This window comes from Malus domestica, chromosome 12 (genome assembly GCF_042453785.1).
Source record: "Malus domestica chromosome 12, GDT2T_hap1".
In the NCBI taxonomy this organism is placed as follows: Eukaryota; Viridiplantae; Streptophyta; class Magnoliopsida; order Rosales; family Rosaceae; genus Malus; species Malus domestica.
The window spans coordinates 28,915,120-28,940,684 of record NC_091672.1 but is presented as its reverse complement, the minus strand read 5'-3'; the positions used below and the strand labels follow the sequence as shown (position 1 = coordinate 28,940,684).

The 25,565-nt window shown below is 39.3% G+C and overlaps 3 protein-coding genes and 1 long non-coding RNA gene across 8 annotated transcripts; 3 read left to right on the top strand and 1 right to left on the bottom strand.

Moving 5' to 3' along the window:
* The first annotated feature begins 4,024 nt into the window (after window positions 1-4,024).
* LOC103423566 (sugar transporter ERD6-like 5) lies at window positions 4,025-16,697 on the top strand. 4 transcript variants are annotated; one of them, XM_070809595.1, is made up of 19 exons: window positions 4,025-4,495; window positions 12,855-13,085; window positions 13,474-13,536; window positions 13,624-13,713; window positions 13,833-13,892; window positions 13,996-14,061; window positions 14,156-14,221; window positions 14,293-14,368; window positions 14,500-14,564; window positions 14,684-14,776; window positions 14,909-14,989; window positions 15,067-15,151; window positions 15,250-15,293; window positions 15,378-15,440; window positions 15,531-15,590; window positions 15,691-15,732; window positions 15,839-15,898; window positions 16,020-16,134; window positions 16,223-16,697. In XM_070809595.1, the coding sequence occupies exons 2-19, from the start codon at window positions 12,867-12,869 to the stop codon at window positions 16,348-16,350; spliced, it is 1,476 nt and encodes a 491-aa protein (XP_070665696.1). In that variant the 5' UTR covers window positions 4,025-4,495; window positions 12,855-12,866; the 3' UTR covers window positions 16,351-16,697. The 4 variants fall into 4 exon arrangements, with proteins under 4 accessions (XP_070665696.1, XP_028945897.2, XP_070665695.1 ...); XM_029090064.2 differs by having other exon boundaries at window positions 15,679-15,732; XM_070809594.1 differs by lacking the exon at window positions 4,025-4,495 and having other exon boundaries at window positions 12,814-13,085; window positions 15,679-15,732.
* Window positions 16,698-18,384: 1,687 nt separating this feature from the next.
* Window positions 18,385-19,167, bottom strand: LOC103423658 (allene oxide cyclase, chloroplastic-like). Its single transcript, XM_008361745.4, has one exon. The coding sequence runs from the start codon at window positions 19,165-19,167 to the stop codon at window positions 18,385-18,387; it is 783 nt and encodes a 260-aa protein (XP_008359967.3).
* A 591-nt stretch (window positions 19,168-19,758) lies between these two features.
* On the top strand, window positions 19,759-22,170 carry LOC139190117 (uncharacterized). Of its 2 annotated transcripts, XR_011574103.1 has the most exons (4): window positions 19,781-20,059; window positions 20,264-20,323; window positions 20,684-20,755; window positions 21,859-22,170. It is a non-coding gene; the product is annotated as an uncharacterized lncRNA (long non-coding RNA). The 2 variants fall into 2 exon arrangements; XR_011574102.1 differs by lacking the exon at window positions 21,859-22,170 and having other exon boundaries at window positions 19,759-20,059; window positions 20,684-21,058.
* A 941-nt stretch (window positions 22,171-23,111) lies between these two features.
* Window positions 23,112-24,999, top strand: LOC139187456 (protein FAF-like, chloroplastic). The gene has a single exon (XM_070809893.1). The coding sequence runs from the start codon at window positions 23,346-23,348 to the stop codon at window positions 24,528-24,530; it is 1,185 nt and encodes a 394-aa protein (XP_070665994.1). The 5' UTR covers window positions 23,112-23,345; the 3' UTR covers window positions 24,531-24,999.
* The last annotated feature ends 566 nt before the right edge of the window (window positions 25,000-25,565 follow it).

The window sequence follows — 25,565 nt, the reverse complement described above, 5'->3', positions numbered from 1 at the left end:
GATTGATATTGGCCGGAAATGTGCCGACGAGGACGTCCGGCCCCTAAGGAGGGTGGATTGTTAGATCTCACATCGCCCAGGGGAGTAGATCATCTATGCCTTATATGTACATGTCCACCTCCATATAGCACAAGGCTTTTTGGGAGCTCACTGGTTTCGAAGTTCATCGGAACTCCAAAGTTAAGTGAGTTTATACGAAAGCAATCATAGGATGGGTGATCCACTACGAGGTTCTCATGTGAGTTCCCAGAAACAAAATTGTGATCCACTAGGAGGTTCTCATGTGAGTTCCCAGAAATAAAATTGTGAGGGTGTGGTTGGGGCACAAAACGGATAATATCGTGCTACGACGGAATCGTGCTTGGGATGTGGTGGAGCCCGAGTCAGGATGTGACGGTTATGGTCGTTGGCGGCCACTTTGGGAACAAATGAACTCCATTGATTTTATCCAACACACCACCACCGTCGGCTGTGTACCTACCTCCTGCCATGGATCCATCAATCAAGTACAAAAATTATGTATAAATATGTGTGTACATATGTGAGATAAATATGTAATTCAGGGACTTGGGTTATCTGGAATTCAAATCAAAATTGTTCAAAGAATTCGTAATCGAAGCGATAGCTCTTCCTTTTTTCTAGAAAATCAAAATTAAAATCATAATCAAAATTCAAGCTTCCAAACATTCCGATTTAGAAGAAGATATAGCAAGCTGTGGTATTAAAACATTTGGAAAAATAACCCAGTTTAGCAAATGTGCAAGTTTTTAGTCATTAAAGGTATTTTAGTACTTTTATATCAAACTTTGGTTACAATTATCATAAACTTAAAAGGGTGGTTATAATTTTATATGGGTTCTGAATTTTGGTTATTTTTCCAAATTTCCTTGTATTTAGAGCCAAATGCCTGGCTTTCTCGTGTCATAGATAAGTTGTAATTTGTAATATATTTTGAATTAAGTCTTGGGTATATATATTTTGAATTATTTTGTAATTATAGAGATAACTCTATACTGTAACAACCTCATAAGTCGTGGAAGCCTCACTCATGTTTCTTGAAGTGGTGGGACACAAATTTTTTATTTATTTTAAAATTTATATTTAAAATGCCATAATTGACTGACACATAGTTATCGACGTCACGCTTTAACATAGTTTATTAACGGTCAACTTAACATAGGTACGAATTTGGGAAAAAAATCTAACTTTAAGTATGAGACTGAAATTAGCCATTAGCCACTTAGTACTACGGTCTAATGATATTTCTCTGTACTTGTAAGTAAGAGGTCTTAAATTCGATTCTCGTCAAAAAAAAATTTGAACCACATTATTGTTATCTCATTGTGAAGCTTAGCCTAACCCCTTTTCTTAGTGTAGATAATATCTTCTTAGTGTAAATAATAAAATGAGAATTACTTTGTCAAATTTTTTAAAATTTGGTTAGTGTAAATAATACCTTCTTCAGCTCCTCCATTGACGGCTGAGTGCGGTCGTCTTCTTCCTCGTGCTACGGCCAGAAGCTTCACCGACTCAAAGGCCTAACCTTTCCGACCCCGCTAACAGAAAGAAACCTTGGATTGCAGTTCTTCGGTGATTGATTTTCCGTTAGTGCCCCTCCTCACTCCTCAGTCTGAGGACATTCTTGATCCTCACGTGCAACACTACAAAAATACATCAAAGAAGATGCATTTTTTCTTTCATAATTTCTGGGTTTTTTCTCTTTAATTCTCCACTAACAGTTTTAGATTATGCTTTTGATGTAATATGAGAGACTAATAATAAACGTGTCATCGAACCAACGCTACACCAATATTTTATCAAGTGTAGCAAGATTTCTTGTGAGGAGAACCTCACAAAGTAAAAGAAAAAAAGGTAGTATTGATAAAATTACTAATCAAAATATCATCATATGCATCCAAAATAATCATATTTGTCATCGACGAGTTTTCATATTTTGAAACAACATTCCTTTTAAGGGAAGGGATCCCCATGTTTTGAAAAAAAAATAAGGATTAGTTGTAGGATCCATTCTACATTGAATTTCAACAATCCGAACTGTCTATTTTGTAAGTCTCGATATAAAGATCATCTTTGCAGAATTTCAATTCTATCCAAAACTGTTTGCCAACTTAATTAATTACGATGATATTTCAATGTTTCTTTGATAACAAAATGTTTGTAAATTTCTTTGAGCTCAATTAAACGCCTCAAATATTTTCGATTTGACTAATATTTAAAGATGATTTATGAGGTGCAATTTAAAAAATAGACGGTTTGGATTGTTAAAGTTCGATACGGTATGGGCCCAACAACTAATCGGATCCCTTCCCAAAAAGGCTTCTTTTGAAACAATACCATGATAACCTAGTCATCTATACTATTGAAATAATTATTAGACTCAATAGGGAGAATTAATTAAAAAAAATTATAACCCTAGCACTCAAATAAGAGGTATAATAGAACAGAAATGAATAAAAATGATACACAATAATAGAAATTTACAAATTTTATTGTTACTTACTAAATGGATTTGTCATTTTTTTTTTGTTCGATAAATTGAATGAGTTTGAAATTTGGAATGACAAAAAAAATATGAAGTTTCGAGAATGAGATAGGGAATAGCTCCCGAATCTCTGGATTGTACAGTGAAAGAGATCAGATTAAGGTGTGTTGCAAGATTTTTTAGTTTTAAAAATAAAAGTGAATAATGGGTTTAATTTTAAAGGTTTGATTTGTGATAGTTAAATGACCATAACAAGGGATATTGAATTTATTTGAAGTGTTGAACAATAGGGACTTAGAGCAAGTTATACACACATATATAGCTATACTTTTTTAAGGTTAGGATAGGCCCATGACCACCATAGTCCCAGGATTCTTGCCTCTCTCTTTTCCCTTTCTTTCCCTCCCATTCTATTTGAATGGTCACTATTAACTCAAGTCAATATCTTATATTAATTTTTTTTTATAAAGAGAAAATGACAAAATAAAAAGTGTGAGAGAATGGAAGGGAAGAGAATGGAAGAGGAATAAGAGGGGAGAGAATCTTACTCTGTCTCTTGGTGCCTCCGCCAGTGATTGTGTAAGCTTAACCACCTTCACACTATCTCACATGTGTCATTTAAATTTAGTGCCAGCACGTGAATACGATGTACATTGTGCCAACTCAACCAACTGTACAGCTACCATGAACGAAAAGCAGTCCTCACCAAATTTGTGACCATGTCCATTGTGCCAACAATTCGACTGTACAACTGCACACTATTTCACCTCTTTGATTACTCACCAGTGCTTTTTAGGGGTCTAGTAGCGTAATTTGCTTCTTCAAATTTTGTCAATGACCTATTTATCACATAATTGCCAACTTTGTTTGTTTAGTTGAAGCCCCAGCTGCTAGCTTTCCAATTGACATTCTATTCTCTGCGTATGAATACAAGTACAACCTTCGCACTTCATTTATTGTTTAGGGTAGTGCTATTCACACGTCCATTTTTACTTCTAACATACCTCTTTCAATTTTATGGTTGTCAGATCAAATGAATTGAAAAATATTAATATTAACTGCAGTCAGGGTTTTTATGTATCATACACAACGGCATGGCAGGATTACCGTCAACTTTATGATGGAATCGATCGGAGATCAGCAGGTATCTCAGCAACAACCAACTCCCCGACTTTTCTTTGCATCTCTTTTCTTCATTTCTTCTCATGCATACTCACGATTGATCACACAATTTTCAGGAACGTTTTTCGTCTTGTCGGCCATTTGCAGTTTAACTGTTGTGTCCATTGCAAAACTTGTGAGGGAGACTAAGGGGAGAACGCTTGAAGAACTACAAGCATCTATTGTACATTGTGAAATCAGATGAACTAAGAAGCCATGCTAGCACAGAATAGCGGCTGTCTTTTGAACCTTATTGCACATTTCATTAATCTTTTGATTAGTTCAGTAAATGAGATTTGTTTATGATCATTTGAAGCCAATTGTCCTTTTTCAGTCAAAAGAGAATATTCTTATAAAACCATCTTAGAGCAGTTCCACCGGGGAACTGATAGGCCAGCACCCAGGCTATCTACTCCAGCCCAGCATTTTGACCGACATCCAGCCCAAGCCAAGCAAGAGATCGGCCTAAAATAGACAGACCCACATGTCGGGCCATCTGACGGTGGCCGGACCATCAACCTCCCTCACGATCAACGCGTCACAGAGAGATCTTGGTGCAGAGCTCCTCGAGGCTGAGGTTGATTCCGGGTTCTTGGTGCAGAGCACCTCGGGGCTGAGGTTGATTCCGGCCGTGCACGTTAGCTTCTCATACCCTTTTCCCTTCTCGCCTAGCTAACGAACGCCTCGCATCCCATTCTCACCGCCCCTTCGCCACCATGAACCAAGACATCGACGACCCAATCGAAGCTATATTCCGGAAAAAGCGGTTGCTCCGATCCAGAATCCGCAAAGAACTCAAGAACATGGACCCGGTTCGGAGGTCCGAAGAAGGTAATCCATTCAAGTTCGAGCTTCCTCAAATTACCGTCTAAGTGTTTGTGTTTTTGTCTGACTGAAACTGTTGAATTCTCAAATGCTACCATCTGATTGAAACTTTTTTTTTAATAAAATTTTTATTTTTATTATTTTATAATAAAAAATAATAATATTTTAATAAAATTGACTAGGCTATTTGGATTTAGGGGTGGAGATGTTTTGGCCTATTACTGTTCACTGGGGTCTATTACTGTTCACTTGAGTGGATAAATGGGCTGGGTACTGGCGCAAAATCCTTAGGGGTGGACTTGCTCTTAAGGAGAAGGTCTAGTGTAAATTTTACACTGTCGCGTAGTATTACCAATTTATTCATGTTATAGTATGTGAATCTATTTTATAATATTATATCTTACATCTATGAGGTATCAACTCTATCATTTACCTATATTTTAAGAAGTATTTTAATAACATTATGTGATAATATTACTATTATATTTTCTGTTTTTAATTCTTTAGAAAAGAAAAAAGAGAATGACCTTTTCACTTGTTTTCCTAGACATATGTACAAAGGAATAGTGGTCACCATCATCGATTAATTTAACGGTAAGGGGTCTTTTTTTCTTTTTCTTTTTTTTAAAGGGGATAACTGATTGGAAGTGATCATTTAATTTTTCTTGTATTTTTTTTCTCTATCATTGAATTGTATCAAAAACTCTGTCTATGTAAGTTTATCTTACATTGCCGGTCCCAAGCCCGGGTAAAGGAGGAGGGGGAGGGCGTCAGGTAGTCGACAGCCGGCACTCCACAGTTACGTCGAATCCTTATGAAAATGAATTCAAAACGAAATCGCGCTAAAGCTAGGGCGTCACCCGTAAGTGGCGCGCTGTGTGGCCCGAGCACAGTGATAAGTGAGCAAAGGTCGCTATATCTCCATAGGCACCCGGATGCAGTGTTAAATGAGCAAGGGGGCCATAAAAACTTCTTTTCGAACGACTCCACTCAAAGTTGTTTGGGAGCATATGCACCTATCAACTTTACACGGGACACACAAAAGAAGTACTTTGATTCCATTGGACGGGGGAGGGTGAAGAAGCTAGGACAGAAGGGTAGAGTTCAGGAGAGTAGAATGCGTTTAGGAACGTGGAATATAGGAACCTTAACGGGAAAATCTATGGAAGTAGTGGAAGTTATGGTGAGGAGAAGGATAAATATTATGTGCCTACAAGAAACTAAGTGGGTTGGTCTTAAGGCAAAGGATCTAGAAAACTCAGGGTTTAAACTTTGGTACTCAGGCACAAATAGAACGAGAAACGGTGTTGGCATCATCGTGGACAAGACCTTGACACAAGATGTTGTAGATGTCAAGAGGGTAGGAGATAGAATCATGGCAATCAAGATTGTAATAGGACAAGAACTTATCAATGTGATTAGTGCGTACGCACCTCAAGTAGGGTTGGATATGAGTTCGAAGGAGAAATTTTGGGAAGACCTTGGAGACTTGGTGCAAGGAATTGCTCAGACGGAGAAGTTATTTATAGGATGAGATTTAAATGGACACGTGGGCAGGGAGACAGGCAACTATGGAGGTTTTCATGGTGGCCATGGTTTTGGGGAGAGAAACGAGGATGGGGAAGCTATCTTGGATTTTGCAATGGCATATGATCTCTTCTTAGCCAACACCTTCTTTAAGAAGAGAGAAAAACATGTGATCACCTACAAGAGTGGGTCGTCAAAAACACAAATAGATTTTCTTCTAATGAGGAAAGGGGATCGTATAACTTGTAAGGATTGCAAAGTTATACCAGGAGAGAGCGTGGCTAATCAACATCGCTTGTTGGTGATGGATGTACATATCAAAAGAGTGAGAAAAAAGAACAAGACTTGGAAGTGCCCAAGGACTAGATGGTGGAATCTAAAAGAAGAAAAACAAGTCATTTTCAAAGAGAAAGTAATCACCCAGTGTGTGTGGGATAGAGAGGGGGAAGCTAGCCAAATGTGGGATTCCATGGCTAGTTGTATCCGAAAAGTAGCAAAAGAGGTATTAGGAGAGTCCAAGGGCTTTGCCCCACACCAAAAGGAATCTTGGTGGTGGAATGAGGAGGTACAAACAAAGGTGAAGGCTAAGAAGGAATGTTGTAAAGCCTTATACAAGGATAGGACCGATGAAAATGGTGAAAGGTATAGAAAAGCGAAGCAAGAGGCGAAGAAAGCTGTGAGAGAAGCTAAGTTAGCGGCTTATGACGATATGTATAAGCGACTAGATACCAAAGAAGGAGAGTTGGATATCTATAAACTAGCTAGAGCAAGGGAAAAGAAGACAAGGGACCTAAACCAAGTGAGGTGCATCAAGGATGAGGATGGAAAGGTTCTTGCTACAGAGAACGCAGTTAAAGATAGATGGAGAGGTTATTTTCATAATCTTTTCAATGAAGGGCATGAAAGGAGTGCTTCTTTAGGGGAGTTGAGTAACTCAGAAGAGTGTAGAAACTACTATTTTTATCGTCGAATCCGGAAGGAAGAAGTGGTTGTAGCTTTGAAGAAGATGAAGCATAGAAAAGCAGTAGGCCCAGACGATATACCAATCGAAGTGTGGAAAGTTTTGGGAGAGACATGTATAACATGGCTCACTGACCTTTTCAATAGGATTTTGAAAACGAAGAAGATGCCAAATGAGTGGCGAACGAGCACTTTGGTGCCTATCTACAAGAATAAGGGCGGCGTACAAAATTGCATGAACTATAGGGGTATTAAGCTAATGAGTCATACAATGAAGCTCTGGGAGAGAGTCATTGAGCATAGATTGAGGCAAGAGACACGGGTTTCGGACAACCAATTCGGGTTCATGCCAGGGCGCTCAACCATGGAGGCAATCTATCTCTTACGAAGATTGATGGAAAGATATAGAGATGGGAAAAAGGATTTACACATGGTCTTTATAGATTTGGAAAAAGCGTATGATAGGGTCCCAAGAGACATTCTTTGGAGGATTTTAGAGAAGAAAGGAGTACGAGTAGCATATATCCAAGCTATAAAGGATATGTATGAAGGAGAAAAGACTGCCGTAAGAACTCATGAAGGACAAACCGAAAGCTTTCCCATAACTGTAGGATTACATCAAGGCTCATCCTTAAGTCCTTATCTTTTTGCGTTGGTAATGGATGAGTTAACAGGACATATTCAAGATGATATTCCTTGGTGTATGCTTTTCGCAGACGATATAGTGTTGATAGATGAAACTCAGGAAGGGGTAAATGCAAAGCTTAACCTTTGGAGAGAAGTGTTGGAATCTAAAGGTCTTCGCTTAAGCCGATCAAAGACAGAATATATGGAGTGCAAGTTCAGTGCAAATGGAGGCCAAAACGAGTTAGGGGTGAGGATCGGAGATCAAGAAATACCAAAGAGCGATCGTTTTCGTTACCTAGGATCTATCTTGCAAAAGAACGGAGAATTAGATGGAGATCTCAACCATAGAATACAAGCTGGATGGATGAAGTGGAAGAGTGCATCCGGCGTGTTGTGTGACCGCCGTATGCCACTGAAGCTCAAGGGAAAATTTTATAGGACGGCAATAAGGCCGGCGATGCTGTATGGCACAGAATGTTGGGCGGTGAAGCATCAACACGTACACAAAATGGGTGTAGCGGAGATGAGGATGCTTCGTTGGATGTGTGGGCACACAAGAAAGGATAAGATTAGGAATGAGGATATCCGGGGTAAAGTAGGAGTAGCCAAAATTGAAGGAAAGATGAGAGAAAATCGGTTACGGTGGTTTGGACATGTGCAAAGAAGGCCTACTGACGCTCCGATTAGAAGATGCGACTATGGGACAGTGGTTCAAGGCCGAAGGGGTAGAGGAAGACTTAGGAAAACTTTGGAAGAGACTCTAAGAAAAGACTTAGAGTACTTGGATCTAACGGAGGACATGACACAGGATCGAGCACAATGGCGTTCAAAGATTCATATAGCCGATCCCACTCAGTGACTTGGATTTTCCAAGTCTCCAACCGAGAAGTTTTCCTCACTCGGGAAATTAAGGGAATACTACCTCAACCTACATGCTCCATTCACAAAGCTTCAACATACAAGCTCCAACAAAAGAAAATTTCAGAGAACTTAGCGAAGAAGGCTTTGGTGTATTTAACACAATACGTTGAAATGAAGGAAAGCTATTTATTGATATCCCCGATAAGTCACAAATATGTACATATACATGAGTCAAAATAAACAAACAAGAGGGAGCCTTCACAAAGGTTGCTTAGGAGAAGTCTCAGCAGTCGGTAGAGCCCCAGAAAGAGCAGGCACTGGATGGGGATCATTTGGAGCCTCAGTACTGGACAGAACCCTAGAAGGAGGAGGCAGCAGAGGTTGATCATTTGGAGCTTCATTACGCGGTACAGCCCTAGAAGACGAAGGCAATAAATGCCTTTGGAACAAACCCACAAATCTCTGATGATCAAGTAAAACCTGACCATCAGATTCCTTCATCTGGTCAAGCTTCCTCTTCATGTTTGTAGCATAGTCATGTGCGAGCCGGTGCAACTGTTTATTCTCATGCTTGAGCCCTCTAATCTCCTGTTTGAGACTCATCACTTCAGCCGCCAATGATTCAACTTGGTGGGTTCGAGCAAATAGGCGTTGGGCCATGTTAGACACAGAACCTGCACACTGAACACTGAGAGCCAGAGAATCCTTAACAGCCAACTCATCAGACCGTTTGGAAAGTAGTCTGTTATCTTTGGGAGTGAGAAGGTTCCTGGCCACTACCGCAGCGGTCATATCATTCTTCATCACGGAATCCCCAACGGTAAGAGGACCAGTAGGGGAGACGAAGGATGGGCGCCATATGTTGTCTGGAGAAGGCGTGGCTGCCTCTTCAACAAGGTTCAAGTCAAAACGACGGTCGGAGGGGCCAGACATTTTCAAAGGTGTTAAAGAGAGAAGAGGTCGGACAAATCAAGATCTTAGAAGTGCAAGAATGGAGCTTCTACTGGTGGAGATTCAAGTGTGCTTTGGAACTTAATGTCAGCCTCTATAAAAATCTGCACTCGACGGAGCTTCAGAAATCGAAGAGGCGTTTGCTTTCTCAAAAGCTGGGCTGCTCAGAGACCACGAGACGTTTGCTTTCTCAAAAGTTGGGCTGCTCAAAGACCACGAAGGCCGATCTCAGAAATCGAAGAGGCGCTTGCTTTCTCAAAAGCTGGGCTGCTCAGAGACCACGAGGGCCGATCTCAGAAATCGAAGAGGCACCTACTTTTCCAGCCTTATCAGCACCTGTCAGTTTTGCGGAAATTATGGGCATTATGTCGAAGATTTCTGGTGAAGTAGAAAGCACATGAATCTTACTGTTCAATCACCCACTTCCCACACACAACATTAGCTCATGGGTACCACAAATAACTTTGCCAAAGTTCTCTGACAAAGTTGAGACACGTGAAGCTTGCAGCTCCCACTACACCGCTCTGACCAAGAAGGGTAAAAGAATAGCAAAGAAACAGCACTAACAAAGTTTAGACACATAAATTTTGAAGGTCCAGCTACCATATTATTACCCACAAGGGTAAAGGAACAGTACCACTGCTGGATAATTGGAAAGTCTCTGTGTGTCAACCTCTGTGCTTCGTGGCAAGATAGACTAGCAAACATGCCCAACCTTTTCTCACATTCGAGAAAACACTCCCAACAAGATTGCTTGCTCCAAAATCGAAGAGGCACCGCCCTCCGAATCTCGAGAGCCAGACTCCCAACATGATTACTTTCTCAAAAATCGAAGAGACACCGCTCTCCGAATCTCGAGAGCCAGACCCCTAGCAGGATTGCTTTCTCAAAAATCGAAAAGGCATCGTTTTCCGAATCTCGAGAGCCAGATCTCCGACAGGATTGCTTGTTCGAAAACCGAAGAGGCACCACTTTCCCAACTTCAAGAGCCGGATCTCCTTGGATAAAGCTTGTCTGTAATCTTTACACGCAACATCAGCTTTCCAGATACCACAGACCACTTTTTCAAAGTGCTCTGACAGAGTTAAAACATGTGAAGCCGGCAGCTCCCACTACCGTGTTATGACCAAGCAGGGTAAAGGAATAGCATTACTACTTGTTATTAGGGAGACTCCTATATATGTTGACCTCCATCCCCAACAGACAGGCAGACCTGCAAAAATGCTCAACCCTTCCTCATATCTGAGAGGGCACTCCCAAAGAAGCCTTTCGAAATATTCAGCTTTCTTTCCCCCCGATAATACCTCTGCAAACAAGCTATACTAGAGCAAGAATGTCTCATATCATCAGGGTTAAAAGCAAGAGTATCCCATATCATGTTTTTTCCCTGTCTTTTCCTTTGGCCTTGTTCTTACCTGCAAGACAAGGAGAAAGAGAGCAATCAGTCAGCACTTGGAATCAAGCTTCCAGTCAGGAACTGACTACCTGGAACCCCTTACTTGATTACTTACCTGGCATTGCTCTCGAGTACTCATCTTCAACATCTTATGCTTCCAGGGAAGATACTGCATCTGCCTGAGGAACATATAGGGCAAGTGAGAAGGATACAAGGAAGCATGTGGAGACAAACGTAACAGCACATGTGCCGATACATCCACTACTCTGTCAAAAGCAAAAGTATCCTATATCAGCAGGGTCGAACGTACTATAGATTTGATGGACTTGTTTTGACCCTCAAATTCTTTAGTCGGCCTTATACTCTGGAGGAAACCAGAAAACCCTCCAGCCCAGTTCAAGAATAAGCCTGTGGAAAGTTACTTCTTCAAAAGCAAAAGTATCCCATATCATCTCTTCTCATTTTTCTTCTCTTTATCCTTCATGCTGCCTGCAAGATAGGGAGAATGTGAACAATCAGCCGGAACTCGAAATCAAAGTTCTGATCTGGGACTGATTGCTTAGAGCTCTGATTGCTTACCTTGTCTATCACCTCTTTCAGCAGATCCCCTAGCTCGGCGACTTGGAGGACTCCTACTATATGGTTTGTATCGCGCTTGACCAAGCCTGAAACTACAAGTAAGCTTCAAGTGAAATTGATACATTACCTTGTGCATCTCCACCAGTTAAAGATACCACCCCTGGATGGAGGAAGAGTACTTCAAGAGAAGATGCCACATCTACCTACGAGACAGATAAGGCAAGTCAAGACGATACCACATTCCGGAACTTAGAAGTTTCGTGATTACGAGATCATTCTCCCAAAATATTTCCTAATGTCATTTGTACTAAATCATTCACTTGTACTCACTAAAAGAGAGCTTGAACCTATGTACTTGTGTAAACCCTTCACAATTAATGAGAACTCCTCTATTTCGTGGACGTAGCCAATATGGGTGAACCACGTACATCTGGTGTTTGCTTTCCTATCTCTATCCATTTATATACTTATCCACACTAATGACCGGAGCAATCTAGCGACGATCACAAAAAGCGACCGTTTTCGCTACCTAGGATCTATCTTGCAAGAGAACGGAGAATTAGATGGAGATCTCAACCATAGAATACAAGCTGGATGGATGAAGTGTAAGAGTGCATCCGGCGTGTTGTGTGACCGTCGTAGGTCACTGAAGCTCAAGGGAAAATTTTATAGGACGGCAATAAGGCCAGCGATGTTGTATGGCACAGAATGTTGGGCGGTGAAGCATCAACACGTACACAAAATGGGTGTAGCGGAGATAAGGATGCTTCGTGGGATGTGTGGGCACACGAGAAAGGAGAAGATTGTGAATGAGGATATCCGAGGTAAAGTAGGAGTAGCCGAAGTTGAAGGAAAGATGAGAGAAAATCGGTTACGATGGTTTGGACATGTGCAAAGAAGGCCTACTGACGCTCCGGTTCGAAGATGTGACTACGGAACAGAGGTTCGGGGCCGAAGGGGTAGAGGAAGACCTAGGAAAACTTTGGAAGAGACCCTAAGAAAAGACTTAGAGTACTTGGATCTAACGGAGGACATGACACAAAACCGAGCGCAATGGCGTTCTAGGATTCATATAGCCGACCCCACTTAGTGGGAAAAGGCTTTATTGTTGTTGTTGTTGTTGTTGTATTGAATTGTATCAAACAGTAAATGATCAAAATTTCCTCGGACCCTGAGATCTAGAGAACCGGACTCAAAATACATAAGCCATGACACCCAAACAATTCCCACGAATTATTACACAGAGAGGATGGATGGTCTCCAACTTGGTCAGTGTCTCGCTGACGATGTTTGATCAATAAGTGTTGATAAATTAGAAAACGACAACTTTGACACCGTTGCATGGAAAGCAGCTTTAACAATACGACAAACACTTCCACATGTCTCTCACTCTTTCCCTTGTTTGTTATAGATATACTTCAACGCAATTATTCTGAGTTTCATATGATTCCTTTGTCTTCGAAGGAGTACTAAAAAATGAGCAGAGAAAACATAGAAGAAGGAGAACTCTCAAATCCTTTGCTCGTCAAAAATACTACATCTAAGCTCCATAGTGGCGGCGGCGGCAGCGGTGGCTGCAGTGGCAACGGTGGTGCTAGTTATGAAGAAGGAGGTGAAAGTAGCTCATCAGCCACGATTATGGTTGTGGTCAGCACTCTGGTTGCTGTCTCTGGCTCCTATGTTTTTGGGTCTGCGGTAAGTATAGCATGAGTATTTTGACACATGATAGCGGAAGATTATTTTGGAATACCATCAATTAGATAGAGATGTTACGGTGACAATATCTCAAGCCAATTAGACATGTGAAAAAGTTAGATGCATAATAATAATTATTTTAGAATACTGTCACAGTGACATCTCTAACGTAGATAAGTTTCATGTTCTTAAATCTTTAAATTTGATTAGAAACTTTTGGGTTTGAGGAAACTAAATATTTTCTGTTGTGTACGCGTTTTGTTTTTCTAAATATTTTGGTAATCAATTGTTGTGTTGCAAGATAAATATCTTGGTGTCTCTATGGAATAGTACTAGCCGTTTGATTGGATTCCTAATCGATTTCGAATGGCGTACGATTGATTTGCAGGTGGGATATTCCTCACCGGCTCGGTCTGGGGTCATGAATGATCTGGGCCTCACTGTAGCTCAGGTTTGCATAATTTTTCTATTAATATGGATGGAGCATGTGTGTGTGTCTGTGAATGTATGTGTCTTATGGTCGCTGTCCATTTCGCAGTACTCGGTTTTTGGTTCAATATTGACAATCGGAGCAATGATAGGAGCAGTAGTGAGTGGAAGAATAGCAGATTATATAGGCCGAAGAGGTGTAAGTTTCTTCCTTCCATTCAACTTTTCTCATTTCAAGTAATATTGTAACATTTTAACTCCGGACCAAGTTCTAATCTCTTCAATTTTGCTTGATTCGGGTTTGTTTTGACGAAGCAGGCAATGGCATTTTCCGAGATATTCTGCATTTTGGGATGGCTAGCAATAGCTTTCTCTAAGGTTTCGCATCCTTTCGGCCATCTCTCGTTACTTGTTCTTTATATTCGAAAGAGTGGAACTTTTTGTTTAGCTCATGTTTTTTAAGTTATGTTCTTCTCGAAAGGTTGCTTGGTGGGCGGAACTTGGAAGACTGTTGGTTGGATGTGGAATGGGGCTTCTTTCTTATGTGGTAATTTTTGTGAGGATTGCAATTGCATACAGAACTCATGTAAGATTTTTGTTGAAGTTCTGCGTAAAATTGTTTATGATTTGATAACAAACAGGTGCCTATATACATAGCAGAAATAACGCCGAAGGATCTGCGGGGAGGATTTACAACTGTTCATCAGGTAAATTTAAAAAATTTGGAAACCAGCTGATTGTTTGTTCACCTGCTCACCAGTCACCACTGATTTTACAGTTGATGATATGCTGTGGTGTGTCGCTGACATATCTTATCGGGGCTTTTTTGAACTGGCGAGCTTTGGCTCTCCTCGGTAGCTTTCTCTTCCTCTATGTTGTAATATAGGATTACCGCAAACTGTACCTTGCAGTAGAATTGAAAATGACATCTGGGAGAAACATAATCTGAAGTATTTGACAGAGGTTTCTTTCGTCTAAATTTCAGGGACTATTCCGTGTGTTATACAGATTTTAGGTCTCTTCTTCATTCCAGAGTCTCCTAGATGGCTGGTGAGTCAATTATTTAATTGTGTCACCAGAAATGTTATACACATGCATCATTTTCTTTGGAGACGATATGGAAAAGTTGAGGATCCTTTGACATGTTCTGCTTGTGAGACCATTTTCAGGCAAAGATCGGTAAATGGAAAGAGTGTGAAGCCGCTCTTCAGCGCCTTAGGGGGGAGAATTCCAATACTTCTCAAGAAGTAGCTGAGATTAGAGTAAGTTTTGAATTACATCTCTTTTGTTTCGATTTAACTAGAAACAACATATATTTCGAGTATTGCTGAATATATTTACTGTCAAGAAGGTAGCATGGAAAAAGGACTGATATATGTTTGTTTCTTTTATAGGATTATACAGAAACTCTGAAACGGCTTTCAGAAGCGAGAATTCTTGACTTATTTCAAAGGAGATACGCTTATTCCCTCATTGTGAGCTTCTAAGCTAATCCCTGCTATGACACGCTTCCTTTCTTTTTGTTATCTTTCATAATTTGTAAATTCCCTAGGTAGGAGTTGGGCTTATGGTACTACAACAATTCGGAGGGGTCAATGGCATTGCCTTCTATGCAAGTACTATATTCATTTCAGCTGGTATGTCAAAAAGCCTTCTTTGCGAGCTTCTTTTGTGTATCTAATAATTTCCAAAAGAAAACAGATGATAAACGAAGTAAATCTATGGCTTATGACAGGATTTTCCGATAGTGTTGGGACTATAGCTATGGTTGCAGTTCAGGTGCTTCATTATCTTAGCTCAGTTCTTGGTTTCCTGATTGTTTCTTCAGAATTCAGATTCATAATTCTAATTTGTCTTCCGCAGGTTCCAATGACAGCATTGGGTGTAATTTTGATGGACAAAGCTGGACGGCGTCCTCTTCTTCTGGTATGAACTGAAAAGATTGAGAATTCTGGTGTAATTTTGGCATCAAATTAAAATCCAATGCTGAAGTCTCATAATTCGTATTTCTTATAGGTATCTTCAGCAGGAACATGCTTAGGTTGCCTCCTTGTCGGGTTGTCATTCTCGTTGCAGGTTTACTCTTGAACAAAATCTAATCCTCTTTCAGTTTCATATTGTCATTTGTAAATTGCCTTGAAAGAAGGAAGTTTACCCTGTGTAGAACCTTCAACAGTGGAAGCAGATTACTCCCATTTTGGCACTTGTTGGCGTTTTGGTAAATCCGACTTAACTTGAATCTCAGAACTTGTTTTTCTTTTTGATATAAGCCAATAGGCAACAGACTCACAGTATGGGTCAACCTATTTGAAATCTACAATCAGGTATTTACTGGATCGTTCTCGTTGGGCATGGGAGGCATTCCTTGGGTTATAATGTCAGAGGTAGGCTATACTCAACAAGCATGACCTCAACAATATTGATGGAAATGTTCGAAATTCAGTTCAGTCTCATACATTTTGATATACCGCATTTCTAACTAATTTAGCCTAATTTCGATTTCAGATATTTCCCATAAACATGAAGGGGTCAGCCGGTAGCCTAATAACATTGGTTAGCTGGTTAGGTTCTTGGATAGTCTCATACACTTTTAATTTCCTAATGGATTGGAGCTCCGCAGGTAATGCCACAAAATTTGTGCTTCCTATTTCTGTCTGGATTTGAGCAAGACTCCCTCTTACACATTTGATATTATTTTTCTGTTTCAGGAACTTTTTTCTTGTTTTCTAGCGTATCTGCTGTAACCGTTCTGTTTGTTGCAAAGCTGGTACCGGAGACAAAGGGGCGAACGCTGGAAGAAATTCAAACATCATTGAACCGATTTTCAGAAAATTAGATAAACGGTGCGCCTGCATTGTGACATTGTCAATCCATTTCCAGATGTGGTTTTATCCATGATTGATTGCGCATTGCAGCATTGCAGAAGGCAGCATGTTCTGAATGTCAGCAGAGCTTTGCAATTCAAGGTTCTACAGTAGCTCCGATCCATGAGACTAATTTCATTTTCTTTGTATTAAACCAGTTGTTGATTAGCACCTTCGAAAAATAGTGTATTTTTTCATTGGTCCACGGTTATAGACTAAATGCTGCCTGTAACACACGAAGGAGTAGCATCTCCCAATGTTCAATGTTGTATGTAGTTCTAATTCCTAAAGATTAGCAATATATAATACATTAATAGCATGTTTACTAATCCGTAATCGAGATTGGAGTAATTGACTTGAGAAAGAGTTGGATTGAGGAGGAGGCCAAATCAGATTTATGTTTAAAGTTGTTTATTAATCTGTATGGAACCGGAATGGAAAAGTTTTTTAGTTACTTCAAGTTAGACAGAATGACCTATAAATCATCACTGATGAAGGTTGACGGTGCACAACTCTCAAAAGGTAAGTAACTAGCTAGTTTCAAGATTTCAGAGTTGGGCCAACGGCCACTACTAATCACACTGATAACAACCCGACAAGTATTGAGTTGAAGTGAAACAAATCAATATACGTTGTAATTTATTCTACCAAGCTTCCGATGTAGGAATGCATTCTTTCAAACATCTTGCATATGAGTTAATTTTCTGGTCATATTAGGTACCTAGCTAGCAAATGGCTGCATAAATCACATGTCATTATGTTTCTTATGGCATAGAAATTAGGCCATTTTTGGAGTCCCTGACGCTATCCCTCTCTCAAAACAGAGTCCACATGATTTACACCCTAAACTCTAATGTCCTCATTTCCTATAAAGCATTGCCCTTTACCATCTCCAACGGAAAGCGAATTAATATAACCTGAACTCCCTTCTTCTTTCTCTCCATGGCTGAGGTACCATCTTCCGAGCAACCACGCTCACCGCCTTCCCCTCCCAAGATTCTTAAGCACAGCTCAAACCACCCTATCCACCAAACCCTAGCCAGTGCGGCCAATCTCGATAACCTTTTACCAACCGGCACAATCCTTGCATTTCACACCCTTATTCCTACTTTCTCCAACAATGGTTCTTACCAATTACCAATGTGTACCTCACATCATGTATCACTAAATTTTGTGCTCTCCTTTGTTTCTTATCTTCGTTTACCGATAGCTTCATGGACAACTACCGAAAAATCTACTATGGAATCGCTACATTCAAAGGCATGTACATTTTCAACTGCAGTAACACCGAGGACATGGATAGGGACTTGAAGAAGCATAGAATAAAGTTCATAGATTTTGTTCACGCCTTTATGTCACTGCTTGTGTTCTTGGTCTTTGAACTCAGCAACTCCAGTGTGCAAAGCTCCTTTTCTGAACTGGGAATCAGTGAACTAACCATGAATTTGCCACTCGGAGCTGGGAATTTGTCGAGTTTCTTGTTCACAATCTTTCCGACTACTTGTAGAGGGATCGGATGCGGAGATATGGTTCCCAGGCATTGTAGTGTTAGTAACAGTAATTACATGCACATTTTGTTGAGAGTCGGTGATGTGAGGACAATTTGTCCCACACATCGGTGAGGGACAAGTTAATACAAAGACTTGTAAGATATTAGGCTATTCTCTTTATTGTTAATTGGTTTTACTATGAAACCTCAACTTTTTAATGGTATTAGAGCATGTTGCCAATGCAATGCTTAAACCGAGTAGTCATAACTTACAAGGATTTGAAACCTATCTTCTTTTTTTTGTTAGAATTTTTTATTATATTCCTGTATCACATGTTTAATTGTTATCTACCTATATAATAGGTTTTTGTTCATAATCTACCTATAACACAAATTATTTGTATTATATGTTTTTTTTAAAAGGATAAAATTGGTATAAAAACATGTAATTAGATAATTAGATCCACTGCCAGTGCCACCACCAAATCTAGTAAAATCAAGAAATCAACATCATCTTTCAATCATTGAAACCAGCAATGGTGGCATGAGGCTCACAAGCCCTAGCAGCTGGAGTAGGCTCCACATCAGGAGTAGGCTCCACAGGCTTCCCAAGTAGCTCTTCAGGCAAGTTCTTGCAAATACCCTTGAGATAAAATGTGTAGAAAAGTTTAAAAGGGTACACAAGCTGCTGCAACTTCACTTGACCATAGACACCTTCGAAAATTCCAGACCCTCCTTTCACAGACAAATAGGTGTCCTCATAAGTCAGATAAGGCCCCTGCACAGAAATGTGACCATAGTCTCCAAAGTAGAAGCTGTAGATAGCCTCGTATCGATCTCCACTATTGAGCTTCTCCGGATAGTGTTGGATCAAAATGGTTATCCCCGCCGTGATTCCAATGCGTTTTTGCAAGTCCCCGGTGTACAGCTTGTTCGTCAAAGGGACAAGATCGCCAAGGGAGTGGACTTCTTTCCCGCTCAATCTTAGGTAGACCGGGCTGCCACGGTCACGCTCATTGATCTCATACACATGAAGTACTTGTGGAACTTCAGAGCCAGGTCTTTCATCAGTTTCGGTTGAGGGGTTGGCCTGGCTTTCGCAAGTGAACGAGGATGTTTTCAGCATGGACATCTTGTTAGAATTTGAGTAGGAAGTATGGAGTTTGAGATCAACTGGGTTTTGAAGATTCAATGACTTGGAATAATTGGCAGGTGAATAATGAGCAAAGGAGGGCAGCAGCCTAGGGTTTGCAAGTTTCACAGAGGGGACGCAAGTGAGAGAAGAGGTTAAAGAAGCCATTGATTCTAGCTAAGTTGTTTTCTTCTTCTTTTTTATTTTTTATTTTTTTTATGAAGTAGTGATTGAGAACTGAGAATGTGGTGGAAAATGCATAAAAAAGATTGTGTTTATGTAGAATTAAGAGGACGACGGATAGTTTTCCTACAAATTTATTGGATGAAGGTGGAAGGGTAGGAAATTGTGAATGACTGACTAATCGTATTTTCAAAATAAGTGAAAGAACTGATTTCAGTGCGTTATTGATTTCATTGCATGAAAATTAATCGATTTCATTGATTTTTCAACTTTAATAAAAAGGTAATGCTAGAGTTTAGGAAATTGTGTTTATGTAGAATTAAGAGGACGATGGATAATTTTCCTATAAATTCCTTGGATCAAGATGGAAGGGTAGGAGATCGTGAATGACTGACTCATCAGATTTTCAAAATAAGTTAATGAACTGATTTCCGTGCGTTATTGATTTCAGTTCATTCACACATATAAATTCACTATATACCATTTTGCTTTAAAACACTGTTCATAAGCACAGTGTTGGTCCGGTTTTACCCTCTCTTAGTTTCTGTTATTTCAAGTCTGCCACTGTTTATATATGCCAAATATTTGTTTCTCCATTTCTTCCTCCTGCCTTCTCTCTTCCGTTGTGCGCGCAACTCACCAAGCCTCCCAACCACAACTACTGTAAAACGACCACTACACTCCTCTGAACCACTACCAACCTATCCCTCTCACTCTTCTTAGTCAAGCTCTCGCCAATTTTGTCGTTGTTTTCGTGTAACCAATAGTTAAGGTTTCAGACATATTTTCCAGCGGCCCAATTCCTGCCGATCGCCGGCGAATCGGGCCTCTCCGTTACCTGGAAACAACTTCTCTCACTCCCAGGAGATACATTAAGGTATTGCATGTTCAATATTAGTTCATTTTAAGATGGATTGAGGGAAACTGTATAATCTGCATATGAATAAGTTGCTTTGTCCGTCCTCTCTTCCCCCTTTCTTTTCTGGGTTGGTTTTTGTTTTCAATTTTTTAGCTTGGGATTGTTCGTTTTGATCGGATTTTCGATTTTTGTTGTGGGTTTTCTTTTCTGGGTTTGATTCAGATTGTTTCTTTGCTGCTGGAGAATGGAGCTGATGCCAATTCTTGGAATTACTGCGGGCAGGTACGAAAGTTGGTGCTTTTTCTCATCTAGATTATGATTGTTTGACAGACAGTAATTTTTAATTTGTGTTTCTGAATCCCCATTAGAGTAAATTTTGGCATTTGGGTATTGATCTGGGTAGAAAGTTTAGTGATTGGTTCGCTTTGTCGCATAAATCAAACCCTCTTATCGAAAATATTGAAGCTCATGAGGGGATTGAACTAATTTCATGATTAAGTTTGTTGAGGCCACAGATTTCATTTTAGCGAAAATAGATGGGGAAATGCTGCTGCGATATTTTCCTTTAGGTATGTTCAACGGATTTGTTGTTTCGTGTTTGATGCGAATGTTGATTAAGTTGTTTGATTTATGTGTTTAAAGACAGCATTGATGCAAGCATGCCGATATGGACATTGGGAAGTTGTGCAGACCCTCTTGCTCTTCAGATGCAATGTTATTTTTTATTCTCATTGGTTTTGTGTTTGATAAGTCAGTGAGCACAATGAAAGATTCAAGCATGTTACCAGTGGTTTTTAAGTGCATTAATGTTGTATGTAAAAAGTAGGGCATATATTGACTGGGGTTAAGTTCATAGATCAGATTTCTCTCTGATCTATGAATTTTTCATTCGAATAGGCAGGCCTTTGCAGAGGAAATGCTCATGTCTGTCTTTTAAGGATTTCTTCCAAATATTTAGATATGTGGTCTGCACTTTGAGTCCTACTATACATCAATGCATTTTAAGTTGCTTAGATATTCCACTTGCTACATATTTATGGATTCTTGACCGCATATTCAGCCGTTAAATTCAGTAATATATGTTGTACATGAATTTCTACATAGGTTAGATAAAAGGAAGACCCGAAAACTAGAAAATGAGGGATCTCTTTCATTTTCATGTATCGCCCATTGGCATATGTATAATTGATTTGTAGCTTTCAGGTCCTGCATATGGTAGTAAGCATTAAGCAGTCGAAAGAAAGAGCTGTAAATATTCTATGCATATTGTATATTTTCCATGCAACTGCTTATGCCTATTCAGGTTGGTTCTCTTCCTCTCTAAGGCTGAATCATATGGCCTTGCTGCAATGAACTATTGACCATATGCTTTAACTTTTTCATCACAATTTGTGGCAGTTGTTAGGGTTTCTACGGAGGTAAAAAAAGATGTGGAATTAATGTTGGTTGTAGATATTTCGTTTGAAGTGACCCCCACCAAATTTCGTTTGAAATTAATTTGGGAGAAAAACTAATGAAAAGTGCTTGAAAACTTTGACTTTTAATGATAAGGACAAAATAAAGGGTAAAATGAACAGTATCATGTTTGACTTTTTAGTGTAAAAATGTGGTTTTTTGTTAGAGTAAAGAATACCGCGTGCTTTTCGTTAAAATTCCCTATTTTTTAAAGGAACAAATGTTTGTTAGTGGCTGTCTATAGATCATGGATTTTTCCTTATTTATTTATTTATAATATTTAAACTTCCTAAGATTTGGATTTATGTTTGGTAGTTTTCTAATTCATGTTTGTATTTCGATTTTTGAATTGCAATTTGCAGGTGTGTGAATCGTAAGTTTAGCATTTCAAGGCATATAGGATACGAACTTATGTTGATAACTAGTTAGGTGGGATTAGAGGAGACAATTGGTGAAGGAAATTGGGATTGAATTTGGTTTGCAGCGAATCAAGTGGTTCTTAGTGAAACCCTTTTCCTGGTTTGCTTATATTTTTCATTGAAAAGGTTTTTACTATTTTTTTTGTATGAGTTCAATTGTTTAGATTTACCCAAATCATATATTGCAAGGCAGCTTCCGTATGGTTTATATTAAGCTGACTATTTGAACTATCTACTAAATCTTTTGCATGTAAATAGTATTTAAATACAAATCAATTATTATTTTTTGTATGAAAATAGTACTTTGTACAAAAAAAACATTATACAGTTTTTAATCCTGCGGCATCGCGTGAGTATCATTTGCTAGTAATTAAACTTAAATGATTTCCAAAACAATTAAGTTTTTCTAAATACTTTAAAGGATGATAAACAGCGTGAATGATTCCGATCATCTTTAACTTTATACTGAACTTGATTCCAGTGTTAAAGGTAGAATCTGTATAAAACGAAAAAAAAAAACTATAATAGAAATTGAAGGAAAGAACAGAGAAACACAGGTACTGCGAAGAAAACTAAATTCGTATGCAAAATTTTATAAACTAATGACATAGAAGTTAATAATTAAATTCGTACTTATTTATTATTAATGATACATCATTTAATTTGTGAATTCTAAAAAACAAGTAATTGTGAAGAGAAGATGGTGATCGTTACACGAGATGGTACATCACGTGTCGTTATATAAATAGTATGATATATGTGTTAAAAAGTTAATAACTTAAAAAAATAAAAAATTTTACAATTTTTATAAAAACACGTGATATATCATATGTGTTTGTCACATCTAAAAATCTATCGGTGATGAGGATTGCTTATGAACGCTAGTGGAATATAAAGGCAGATGTCCGAGGCCATCTTACGTGGGACCCAGCATCCTTTGCTCCCTACTCTCCATCACTACAGCTCATATAATTTCTCTTTTCTTTCTATCACCACCTTTTATACTTTCTTTTTTATAATTGGCATCGTCTTCGGATTTCTATGTTCGGAATCGGCGAACATAGAATCCGAATCATTTATTTAAAAATTTTACGATCTTTATTAATCGATTCAACTCATTCACTTTACATAATTAAAAGTTCATATTTCTTTCTTTCCTTTAAACGAATCAGATTTTAGATCCGTGAACTAAGAAATCCAGAAAGGATCTCCATTTTTTTTTCTTTTGCCACGCTGGCACTTTCTTCACCATTCTTCCCACTAGTACCACCCACTATACTCTCTTTCTCTTTCTACCATCATGCATTTGGTTGCCCTATCTTTGTCGAGAGGTCTATATTTTAATATCATTCCCACTCCTCTCTTTCCTCCCCATTTTTCCTTTGCGAATTACAAAATCGAACGCTATTTTTTCTTCTTGTTTCCTTTCTATGTGCTACTACTACTGCTGTCCTCTCCTCCTCCTCCTCCTCCTCATGCTTCTATTCATTTCTCTATTGAATCTATATAAAAATAATAAGTTTAGTAATATTATAATTGTTTTAAATCCAATTATGATGATTAGCTTTTGTAAAAAGATCACTCCTCACTCTATCCTTGGCCTCACCACAAAAACTACTACCACCGCCACAACAACAACCTCCATTGATGGTCATGAAAAGCTCCCATTAAAATGTCACCATTACATTTCTCCTTTAAGTTCTACAAGATCAGGAGGAGGAGGTTTACTAGGTTTGGTTGCTGCAACCGAAAACGATCACAAAAAAAGCCAACCCCTTGTTTTGGAATCTTCATCCATCAAATCCTCCTCGTCCGCAGCCTCCTCCTCGTCATCACCATCAGATTCATCAACACCAGCTTTGTCGCCGGTGGTGTTTGAATTTGGAAAAAAGAAAGATCCAGGTGGGTTTGGGTTCATAGACGACATAGGAGGCGGCGTGGACGGCTTGACGTCGTGCACGGAGAGTCTAGGGTTTGAAAGTTCAAACGAGAGGCTGGTGGACGATCATCAGATCATTGAAAGAATTAGCCATGTTCATGAGAAGGCTAATGAGAATGATCAAGATGGTGTCGAGGAGGATGCATGTTTGAGGATGATGAGGCACTCGATGAAGAGAGAGCCGAAATGGACGAAGATGGGGAAGAGGAGAGTGGAGCCCAAGAAGTTTCCTCCACCGCTTTCATCGTTGAATCAAAATGGACACCCTAGGTATTATCTGAGGCCTGAGAGGAAAGATGGGAGGTTGGAGCTTACGGAGGTAAGGATTTATAGGCCTGAGATTTTTAGAGCTTATCGTGAAGATGGACGGTTGAGATTGCTTCTTGTTAGCCACGAACCTCACATTCAAGAAGATGAAGAACCAATATTAGAAGGCATAGAAGAAGTACAAGGAGAAGAAAAAGCATTTCTTGATGATGAGGAGGAAATTATTGAGGAGGAGGAGAAGGAGGAGGAGAAAGAGGAAGACAGTGGTGGAGAGTGGCTGAAGGGAGGAGCAGAAGGGTTTCGGCGGTGTCAAAATCTGGTGAACCACCACCATGTCCATCACCACCACCACCACGACGGCAACTTGCCTGTGTGGAGCCAGCAGCAGCATTGCGTGACAACCAGGTGATGATAGCATGATCTCATCACTTGGCTAGCAGATCAGGAGAACATGGCATGATGTTCAAGTGGCAGCGTTGAGACGGAGACAAGTGTACGTGTAGTTAATTAGGGCATTTTCTCGAAATTAGGGTTAAAAGGGCCAACTTAATTAATTAATGGTAGAGAGGGTACATTTTGGCTTAGCCAAAACTGATTAAAGCAGATTGCTCTTTCTCTGTATTAAGTTCGAATTTACTCATTGTAAAGTTTAGATGAATTTATCATAGATTTCTTATTGTTTGTCAAAAAAAAAAAAAAAAACTAATTGTAGTGAGGGAATTAGCAATTAGGAAGCTAGGTGTCATGTATGCCTCCCGGTCGAGTGTAAATCATCTTATGTACGTGCTGATTAAGTTGGTTAATTAGCATTAGTACTGTTGTGAGTGTCAGCGAAATATAAATTGCATGGTTGACGTGTCTCAACAGTTTTCTGCCAATTTAATTTGAAGACGGTGTCAAATCTCTGCCGTTGACAGCAGGCAGGCTCTGCAGATGAAGGGCTCTGGAAACGCAGACCCAGAAGGCAGGAAATAACAAACAAAAAATAACTACAGGCTACATTATTATGCATGTTATTATGCAGTGCATGCAGGCGCTAGCAAAGAAACACACATGCACAGATATCACTTTGCGTTTCCCAAATTCAGGAAGTTTCTGTTTTACACACATGTTATTATGCAGTGTAATTTGCTACTTGTTTCTGGTTTTTTAAGTACCATTAATGAGGTCAGTTGATGTTAGTTCTACTGTTTTTGGAGAAATTTTTCATTACACGTGGAACATAGTACGGTACATTAAGTGTCACAAGCAATTAGTTGAACTCTTTTTGTGAAGTATTTAATTAATTATTGTAACACTTGATATATCAAACCATGTTCTGATACATTTAAAAAAAAAATCCTATTTTCTTTCACATACATGATATATACATCATCCTATATTATATTATCCGTCCTATTTTGTACATAGCAATAATTTCAAATATCCACACTTGACTATCTTT